The sequence below is a fragment of the Myotis myotis genome, unplaced genomic scaffold (assembly GCF_014108235.1).
Source record: "Myotis myotis isolate mMyoMyo1 unplaced genomic scaffold, mMyoMyo1.p scaffold_m19_p_19, whole genome shotgun sequence".
NCBI lineage: Eukaryota > Metazoa > Chordata > Mammalia > Chiroptera > Vespertilionidae > Myotis > Myotis myotis.
In genome coordinates, this window is record NW_023416323.1 from 9,221,572 (window position 1) to 9,232,650 (window position 11,079).

Genomic DNA, 11,079 nt, shown 5'->3' on the forward strand with positions numbered 1-11,079 from the left:
TCGAGCGACAAAAACACAGTATATGATGATGAAAAATATATTTATTTTTTAATGTATACATGTACACTGATAGTCTGACAGAAAACTTTATGACTCCGTTTAATATTATCAGTTGGACTTTTGCTGCTGCATCACTGATGACAGAGATTTTACATCAGGTTTATATTTTGTGACCTTCAGAGATATGCACGAGCTACTACTTTCATCCGTCAGGCTACTCCTATTACGAGACTTAACAAAATTCATCACTGAGAACAAAGATTCACAAGCGTATATGGATGAAACCAAAACACGAGTCGGATCTAGGAAGGCAGGGAGAGTTAAGGCAGAGGCATAGAAATTGCTCTTCCCCTCTCTCGTCAATCCATGTCTATGGTCTTTAAGATAACTTGTTATGTAAAATTATTTATTTATCTAAGATGCACCTACACTGAATTTATCTGAAAAATAAAAAAGTCGATATTAAGAAAAAAAATTGTAAATGGAAGATTATAAGAGAGGGTTTTGCGTGCCAGCAAAACTTACTGGCATGCCATATTTGGCACGCATGCCAGGGGTTTCCCACCCCTGCCCTAGGAGATATATCTGTAAACATATTGGTATGAAATATGTCTGAGATTTTGCTGCCTATGGTTTCTTCTAAGATTTTTATGGTTTCCCGATTTACATGTAGGTCTTTTATCCATTTCGAGTTTATTCTCATGTATAGTATAAGTTGGTAGTCTTATTTCATTTTTTTGCATGTATCTGCCCAATTTCCCCAACACCATTTATTGAAGAGACTCCCTTGACTCCATTGTTTTGGTCTTGTCTCCTTTGTCAAATATTAATAGAGCACAATGACTTGGGTTGATTTCTGGGGTCTCTGTCCTGTTCCATTGATCTATATGCCTGTTCTTGTACCAGTACCAGGCTGTTTTGATCACAGTGGCTTTGTAATATAACTTGATATCTGGTATGTGATCCTTCCAACTTTATTCTTCTTTCTCAAGATTGCTGCAGCTATTCGGGGTCCTTTTTCATTCCATATAAATTTTTGTACTAGAACTGTGTAATAGGGATTACGTTGAATCAATAGATTGCCTTGGGTAATATGGACATTTTAATGATGTTGATTCTACCAATCCATAAACACAGTATATTCTTCCACTTGTTTATACCTTCTATCTCTTTTTACAACCTCCTGAGTTTTCCAAGTATAAGTCTTTTACCTGCTTGGTTAAGTTTATTCCTAAGTATCTTAATTTTTTTGTTGTTGCAATGGTAAAAGGGATTGTTTGTTTAGTTTCTCTTTCTGAAAATTCATTACTGATGTATAAAAAAAAAGCCATCTATTTTTGGGTGTTGATTTTGATCCTGCTACATTGCCAAATTCATTTATTAAATCTAGTAGTTTTTTGGTGGAATCTTTAGGGTTTTCTATGTACAATATCATGTCATCTGCAAATAATGAGAGTTTTACTTCCTCCTTTCCAATTTGAATGCCTTTTATTTCTTGTCTAATCCCTGTGGCTAGGACTTCCAATACTATGTTGAATGAGGATGGTGAGAATGGACATCCCTGTCTTGTTTCTGTTCTTAGAGGAAATGATTTTAGTTTTTGCCCATTGAGTATGATACTCTCCGAAGGTTTGTCATATACAGCTTTTATTATGTTGAGATATGCTTCTTCTATTCCCACTTTGCTGAGAGTTTTTACCAAAAGAGGGTGTTGGATTTTGTCGAATGCTTTTTCTGCACCTATTGATATGATCATATAATTTTTATCTTTCAGTTTGTTTATGTGATATATCACATTTATTGATTTGCGAATATTGTACCAGTCTTGCATCCCTGGAATAAATCCCATTTGGTCATGGTGTATAATCTTTTTAATATATTGCTGGATCCAACTTTCTAATATTTTCTTGAGAATTTTAGCATCTATGTTCATCAGGGATATTGGCCTGTAATTCTCTTTATTTGTAGTGTCTTTATCTGGGTTTGGAATTAGGATCATGCTGGCCTCATAAAAAGAGCTTGGATGTGTTTCTTCCTCTTGGATTTCTTGGAATAGTTTGAGGAGTATAGGTGTTAGTTCTTCTTTGAATGCTTAATAAAACTCCCCTGTGAAGTCATCTAGACCTGGGATTTTGTTGGATGGGAGTTTTTTAATTACTACTTTTATTTGATCAGTTGTTATTGGCCTACTCAGGTTTTCTGATTCTTTGTGATTCAGTTTTGGAAGGTTGTATTTTTCTAGGAATTTGTTCATTTCATCCACATTATCCAGCCTTTTGCCATATAGTTGTTCATAGTATTTTTTACAATCCTTTGTATTTCTGTGGTGTCAGTGGTTACTTCTCCACTTTCTTTTCTAATTTTATTTATTTGGATGTTCTCTGTCTTTTGATGAGTCTGACTAGTGGTTCATCAATTTTGTTTATTCTTTCATAGAACCAGCTCTTGGTTTCCTTGACTTTTGTATTAATTTTTTAGTCCATATCGTTTATTTCTGCTCTAATCTTTATTATTTCCTTCTACTTTCTCTGGGCTTTTGTTATTCTCTTTCTAATTCTTTTAGTTGTAGAGTTAGTTTATTATTGGTTTTTTTTGTTCCCTCTTTGTGTTGTTTTAGTTTTTTGAAGTATTCCTGTAGTGCTATGAACTTCCCTTTCAGGACTGCTTTTGCTGTGTCTCAGAGATTTTAAGTTGTGTGTTCATTTTCATTTGTTTCCAGGAAGTTTTTTATTTCTTTCTTGATCTCTTTGGTAACCCATTTATTGTTTTATAACATGCTACTTAGCCTCCATGTGTTTGAATGTTTTGGGGTACTTTTAATATAATTGATTTCTAATTTTATTCCACTGTGATCTGAGAAGATGTTTGATATTATTTCAATCTTCTTGAATTTGAAGAGACTTGTTTTGTGTCTTGACATGTGGTCTATCTTTGTGAATGATCTACTTGAGGAGAATGTATATTCTGGAGCTTTGGGGTGAAATATTCACCCCAAATAAATTGAAATAAATGTCAATTAAGCCATCTGCTCAGTGTATCTTTTAGAATCACTATTTGCTTGTTAATTTTTTGTCTGGAAGATCTATCCAGTGAAGTCAGCAGGGTGTTAAAATCTCCTACTATGACTGTATTGTTGTTGATCACAACCTTCAAGTCCTTTAGAATTTTTTCATATATTTAGGAGCTCCTATATTGGGTGCATATATGTTTAGCACGGTTATATCCTCTTTTTAGGTCAATCCCCTTAATATTATGTAGTGACCTTTGTTATCTCATGATGACCTTCATTTTGAAGGTTATTTTGTCTTATATGAGTATTCCTACACCAGGTTTTTTTGTTGCCATTTGCATGAAAAAAAATTTTCCATACCTTCACTCTTATCCTGTGTGAATCTTCTGTTCTGAGGTGGGTCCCTTGTAGACAGCTTATACTTGGGTCATGTTTTTGTATTCATTTAGCTACCCTGTGTCTTTTGATTAGAGCATTTAATCCATTTACATTTAAGGTTATTGACTAGAGGCCCAGTGCACAAATTCGTGCACCAGTGGGGTCCCTTGGCCTGGCCTGTGGGATCAGGCCGAAACCGGCTCTCTGACATCCCCCAAGGGGTCCCAGATTACGAGAGGGCGCAGGCCAGGCTGAGGGTCCCCACCAGTGCACGATCGGGGCTGAGGAGGGATACAGGAGATTGGCCAGCCTGGGAGAGGCCATGGGAGGGCTCCAGGGCATGTCCGGCCCATCTTGCCCAGTCCCGATTGGCCTGACCCCAGCAGCAAGCTAACCTACCAATCGGAGCATCTGCCCCCTGGTGGTCAGTGCATGTCATAGCGATTGGCCAACTGTCTGCCCCCTGTTGGTCAGTGCATTTCATAGCAAGCAATTGAGCGACCTTAGCATATCATTAACATATTATGCTTTGATTGGTTGAACAGATGACCAGATACTTAGTATATTAGGCTTTTATTATATAAGATAGGTACTTATTTATTACCATTTTAATTCTGTATGCCTAGATTTCTCTATTTCTTCTTTTTTTATGTATATATTTTATTGATTTTTTACAGAGAGGAAGGGAGAGGGATAGTTAGAAACATCGATGAGAGAGAAACATCGATCAGCTGCCTCCTGCACACCTCCTACTGGGGGTGTGCCTGCAACCAAGGTACATGCCCTTGACCGAAATCGAACCTGGGACCTTTCAGTCCACAGGCCAATGCTCTATCCACTGAGCTAAATCAGTTAGGACTCTATTTCTTCTTGTTATTAAGCAGACCCTTTAGCATTTCTTGTAATGCTGGCTTGGTGGTAATGAACTCCTTTAGCCTTTTATTGTGTGAGAAGCTCTTTATTTCATCATCGATTTTGAATGATACCCTTGTTGGATATAGTAATATTGGTTTCAGATCTTTGCTTTCCATTACCTTAAGTATTTCATACCATTCCCTTCTGGCCTGTAGAGTTTCTGATGAGAAACCAGCTGTAAGCCTATGGAAGTTCTGTTGTACGTAATAAATTGCTTTTCTCTTGCTGCCTTTAATATTCTCTCTTTTTCTTTAATTTTTGGCATTTTAATTATGATGTTTCTAGATGTGGGTTTGTGTTCTTCTTGTTTGGGACTCTGAGCCTCCTTAACTTGTGTGACTTTTTTCTTCACCAGGTTAGGGAAGTTTTCTGCCATTATTTCTTTATACATGCTCTTTATCTCTTTATCCCTTTCTTCCCCTTCTGGGACACTGAAAATGTGAATATTGTTATGTTTCATATTGTTCCATAGCTCCTTTACTCTGTCCTGTTTTAATTGTGTTTTCTCTTTGGTTCTGTGATTGAGTGATTTTTTTTAATCCTGTCTTCTAATTCACTGATCCAATCCTCAGCTTCCCCTAATCTGCTGTGAATTCCTTCCAATGTGTTCTTTATTAGTGCTATGTCATTTTTTATTTCCAACTGTTCTTTTTTTATAGTTCCTATATCTTTTCTAATACTGTTGGGCATCTTCACCATCATTATTCTGAACCCTAAACCAGATAAATTTATTATCTCCATTTCATTTATCTCTTCTTCTGGAGGAATCTCTTGCTCTTTCCTTTGGAGGTATTTTCACTCTTCCTGAGAAAGAAATTCAGTGGAGGTTTTTGAGCCAAAGAATGACATGATCTGATTTATTTTAATAAGGATACGCTAGTTATTATATTGGGTATGGAATATTAGGAAGGCAACAGTGGAAGTAGGGAGACCCATTATGATAGCATGTTAATCTTAGTATGGTTGGATAGGTGGTAAAGATACTGGTAGAAGTAGACATAATCTGGATATATTTTGAGGCTAGAAATGGGAGGACTTGCTGTTAGTTGTAATGTCCTACTCCTTTAGATTCTTGTTTAGTTGATCTTAGATGGTTCCTTGACATTGTATTTTACAAGTTCCTCAGCTGATTCAGCTTCTCACCAGAGGTGAAGAACCACTTTTTTAAATAATAAAAAAAATTATTGTTGAAAGTATTACAGATGTCCCCTTTTTACTCCCATTGACACCCTCCACCCTGTCCCCACTCTACCCCCAGGTCTTCCACACTCTATGTCCATGGGTTATGCATATAATTTCTTTGGTTAATCTGTATGTCATCTTTGGAGAATATTTGACAAAGAAGGCAAGAACATACAGTGGAGTAAAGACAATCTCTTCAATAAATGTGTTGGGAGAAATGGAAAGGTACATGCAAAAAAAAAAATGAAACTAGACCACCAACTTACACCATACACAAGAATAAACTAAAAATGGATAAAAGATTTAAATGTAAGTCTGAAACCATAAAAATCCTAGAGAAAACCATAGGTAGCAAAATTTCAGACATCTCTTATAGCAACATGTTTGCTGATAAATCTCCTAGGGCAATGGTCGGCAAACAGCGGTCCCTTTAGTGTGGCTCTTCCACAAAATACCACGTACTGGTGCACACATACAGTGCAATTGAAACTTCGTGGCCACACTCAAGGGGCCAAAGAGCCGCATGTGGCTTGCAAGCCGCAGTTTGCCGACCACTGTCCTAGGGCAAGGGAAACAAAGGAAAATTTAAACAAATGGGACTACATCAAAATAAAAAGCTTCTGCACAGTAAAAGAAACCAATAAGAAAATGAAAAGGGATCCCACTGTATGAGAGAACATATATATCAATGATACATCTGACAAAAGGTTAATTTCCAAGATATATAAAGAACTCATACAACTTAACAAAAGGAAGACAGGCAATTCAATTTAAAAATGGGTGAAGGACCTAAATAGACATTTCTCCAAAGAACTACTTCTATAAGTTCACCTTATTTTCTCTATTCTCATTTTCCTCTGCCCCCTGTTTGGTTTGTTTTTTTTTTGCAAAGCAATCTTAAGAGCTATTTATTTGCTATTTTTAGTTTGTAATTTCTACCTTAGAAAAACTTTCCTTTTTCCTGCAATAAAAAATACCTCCTATTTTCTTGTTATCTTACAGATTGGGAGTCGAGAAGAGAAACCAAGAATTTATCTCCAAAGGAGGGTAGTTATGAAATTAAATCATTTCAACCAAAGATAACAAAAAGACCTATAAGTTCTAACCTTGTGTGCACTAGGGTCAAAGATAATAGTGAAATCAAATGCTACTTGGAGAAACAACAGGATGGACATTTCAAACCAGTGGTAATGACCTCTGAAGAAAGGTCTGCTTCTATTCAGTGTACAGTCAATAGACTACCTCAGATAATTCATACTGGAGTGAAATGTGAATGCAAGGAATGTAAGGAAGCTTTCAGTTACCAGGCATACCACCTCCAACATGAATGCAGTCATAATAAGGAAAAGAGCTCTAAATATGAAGACTATGAGAAAGCCTTTAATAGTAGATCAGACTTGATTAAGCATCAGAGAATTCATGAAAGAAAAAAAAGTAATGAACCTGAGAAATGTGCCTTTATTCAGGACTCTGAAATTACTAAACCTCAGAGCATTAATACTGGTGAGAAAGCTCATAAATGTAAGGAATGTGGTAAAGCCTTTCATTCTAGCTCACAACTTACAAAACATCAAAGGATTCATATTGGTGAGAAACCCTATAAATGTAAGGAGTGTGAGAAGGCATTTCCATCTACCTCACAACTTAATTTACATCAGAGAATTCATACAGATGAGAAATACTATGAATGTAAGGAATGTGGAAAAGCCTTCACCCGCCCCTCACACCTTTTTCGACATCAGAGAATCCATACAGGTGAGAAACCACATAAATGTAAGGAATGTGGTAAAGCTTTTCGTTATGATACACAACTTAGTCTTCATCAAATAAGTCATACTGGTGAAAGACACTATGAATGTAAGGAATGTGGAAAGGCATATAGTTGTGCCTCACAGCTGAATCTGCATCAAAGAATTCATACTGGTGAGAAACCTCATAAATGTAAGGAGTGTGGGAAAGCTTTTATCTCTGATTCACATCTTATTCGACATCAGAGTGTTCATACTGGTGAGAAACCATATAAATGTAAGGAATGTGGGAAGTCCTTTCGCCGTGGCTCAGAACTTATTCGACATCAGAGAGCTCACAGTGGTGAGAAACCCTATAAATGTAAGGAATGTGGAATGGCCTTTACTTGTAGCACAGAACTTATTCGACATAGAAAAATTCACACTGGTGAGAGACCCCATAAATGTAAGGAATGTGAGAAGGCTTTTATACGAAGGTCAGAACTTACTCATCACCAGAGAAGTCATACTGGTGAAAAACCATATGAGTGTAAGGAATGTGGGAAGGCCTTTGGTCGTGGCTCAGAACTTTATCGACACCAGAAAATTCACACTGGTGAGAAACCTTATGAATGTAAGCAATGTGGAAAAGCCTTTATTCGTGGATCACACCTTAGTCAACATCAAAAAATTCATGCAGCATAGAGGAATGAATGAAGACATGAGGGACAGTTCAGAATTTAATTGTAATCTGAAGTTCATAGTAGTAAAATAGAAACAAACAAAACCCCCTGTGATTATAAGGAATGTGGGAAAGCATTTGAGGATAACAATTTAATATCAGAGTTCGTACTGTATATATAAAGTCTTTATTTAAGGGCCAGAATTTATTGAGCATTTGTTACTGATGAGAAACCTTATAAATGTTAGGAATTGGAAGCATTTATTTGTGTTTTAAAATTTATTTGATATCAGTTCAATTGGTGCAAAAGCAAAAACCTTCATGAATGTAAGGAAAGTGTGAAGGCAGCAAATGTGTTAGAGACATTAATCATTTAAACCTTTCTCAACATCAAGGTCATTAACCTTTAAGGGAAATAAAAGGATTTATAATATAATTGGCATATATGTGGGACACCAATTTGCTTTAACTAACAAGTTATTTATCTGATAGCCATACTTGATGAAGGCTATATTAATATTAAAATTGTAGAAAATTAGTTTACCCTGCCCAAATCTTGTTCAGATTTGCAAACTTATTTTCTAAAATTAACTTGAACTAAATCAGAGTGGGAAAAGATTTAACCAATATTTAGTCTTTATTTGCCTTCACCACTATAACTCATTTTTTATAGGGCAAATTACTTAACTATGTCTAAATTTTCTCATTTACAAATTGGTAATATTAGCACCATATTTTTAGTAGCATTGTGAAAATTAAGTAATTACATTATATCCTGTAGAACAGTGTCTGTATTGTATTGAAAGTCTGCTAGATAAGAGCTGCCTTTATTATTAATAAGCGTTTTTATTTTCATAAGTGTGTATTATTAGAGATTATACAAGAGGAAAGCCTTTGGGGTTCATTGACTCTAGGAACATCTTAATTCATGTCTTTCTTTATTGAATGGTAAGTAATTCCTTCTGGAGAAAAATTAAAAACAAACTTTTATCATAGCTTATATTTTTGTCCCATCAGAAGATTCATAATATAAAGAACCCCAGTAGAATAAAAGTGGGTAGCTATGAGGTCAGGGTGAAGACCTGGATGATATATTAAGAACTTAAAAAAATGACATAGGGCACACTCTATGGCTTCTGTTCTGGATAATTAGAAAATAACAAAGCCTTAGTCTAAATCCATTTTTTTCTATGTGGAAATTTAAAAGATAACTGTATAAATATTTTTATATTAAAAGGCAAATTATCATTAGTAATGAATGACAAAGAGAAGACTACATGTTGAAATTTGCAGGACATAGCAATGCAATACTTGAGGAAAATTTACTTCTTTCAATAAGTGTAGGAAACAGAAAAAATTAAGGCCAGGATACTTTCCCACTTAACTATACTTGGTACACTGCCTATTCTCTGTTCCTGGTAGGTTCCCAGTAAACATTGATGATTGAAGGAATAAGATAATGAATGAATAAGCATTTGACCATCATATCTTGAAAAGTTCTAACAAAATAATTGTAGGGCCAAAAATGAAAGAAAACTTGAAAACATTTTTTGAAATGAAAAACACTGTATCCTATAAAGAAAAAATCTCATGAATAAGAGAGGATATATAACTACAAAAGTGGAGGATATTTAAAGGAATAAGACAATATTATTGTGGCTGATACTGTTGCTTGCCTATTCATTGGTATTAACTATTCTCCCTTTGCCAGGGTTACCTGCCATCCACTTAAGTCTAAATGCGAGATGCTTGCTCACCTAGTTTGCTTTGCATCTTGGCATATGTATACCAGTCCTGGCCATAAGAGAATTGAGCAAAAGTCTGCAGGTGAGCTTCAGTTAAGTTTTCTTTCCTAACAAAATAGGAGGAAATAGTCCTCTTTTGTACAGAATGCATGTCTATATGTCTGTGATACCTGGAATTATGGCCATTTTGCAACCAGAGGGGTAAGAGACAGATTGGCATGGGATAGGCTGGAATTACCTTTGTCCTTAACATTGTTGAGCTGATGAAACAATTCAGAACTGCCCTGTTCTTGGACTTGTGTGAAATAAGAAACTCCATCATATCTGTTATAAGTTTATACTCAACTTTTCATAATATATTTGAGTCTCAGGAAAAAATATTTTTATAAATATACACATTTATTCAACTTTATTTAGTAAGATGGGACATTGTTTATATTCATATTTTTACAGTATAACAAATTGTGGAAAAGCATTACTTTCTTCAACATATATTAATACCTTGGACATATTTCAGGTATGGTATAAGAGCACTACAGTATATTGAGTATGGCATTAAAGTGAGTCATGATACTTTTGCTTTTGGAGAGTCTTGCCTTCAATTTGTAAAAACAAAAAAAAAAAGTAACATCTGTGACATGCAATAAAGCAAACTACAATATGCATATATGTGTATATGCACATTCAACTGTGATTTGGTAATTCATAGGAAACATGTGTTTAGAGTATTTTGCAGTGTGCCTGTTTATATTCAGCTTTTTACAGTTGTCTGAAATCCTAGAAAAGTATTATTTTCCTGAATCAAGTAAGAATCAAGAAAAAACTAATTAAAGAACTACACCATGTTATTCCTCCATTACCAGAGTATCTCACAGATAAAATCTTCTAAGTGTTCAATATACAAAGAATCATAACCCGTTGACCAAATTTGGGTAAGGAAAGTATCCAAATCAGCTATAAAAAATAGTACATTGTATTCATCGTATATGAATATTCAAATTAAAATGCCAAGTCAAGCCAAACCAGTTTGGCTCAGTGGATAGAGCATCAGCCTGCGGACTGAGGGGTCCCAGGTTCAATTCCGGTCAAGGGCATGTACCTTGGTTGCGGGCACATCCCCAGTGGGAGGTGTGCAGGAGGCAGCTGGTCGATGTTTCTAACTCTCTATCCCTCTCTCTTCCTCTCTGTAAAAAATCAATAAAATGTATTAAAAAAAATAAAATAAAATGCCAAGTCAAATCTAGTAGTCTAATAGAAAAGTAATTTTTTATCCTGAATAAAGTGACCTGACCTGTCCAATTGTTTGAAAATGTAAGGTGTAAAGAGACCCAAGATGGCGAGTAGGTGTCAGTACACACTGCTCCTATAACCACATCAAAATTCCAACTAAAATATAGAACAGCCATTACTCAGGACCACCTGAAAGCTAGCTGAATGGAA

At 35.5% G+C, this 11,079-nt stretch overlaps 1 protein-coding gene across 1 annotated transcript in view; it reads left to right on the top strand.

Annotated features, from left to right (window-relative positions):
* LOC118674049 (zinc finger protein 568-like) overlaps positions 1–10,217 on the top strand; it is a 28,225-nt gene extending 18,008 nt beyond the window's left edge. Inside the window, exon 5 of the mRNA XM_036345229.1 lies at positions 6,488–10,217. Within this exon, the coding sequence (XP_036201122.1) occupies positions 6,488–7,917 (1,430 nt within the window). The 3' untranslated portion in view covers positions 7,918–10,217. The remainder of the gene's footprint in view (positions 1–6,487) is intronic.
* Positions 10,218–11,079: the final 862 nt, after the last annotated feature.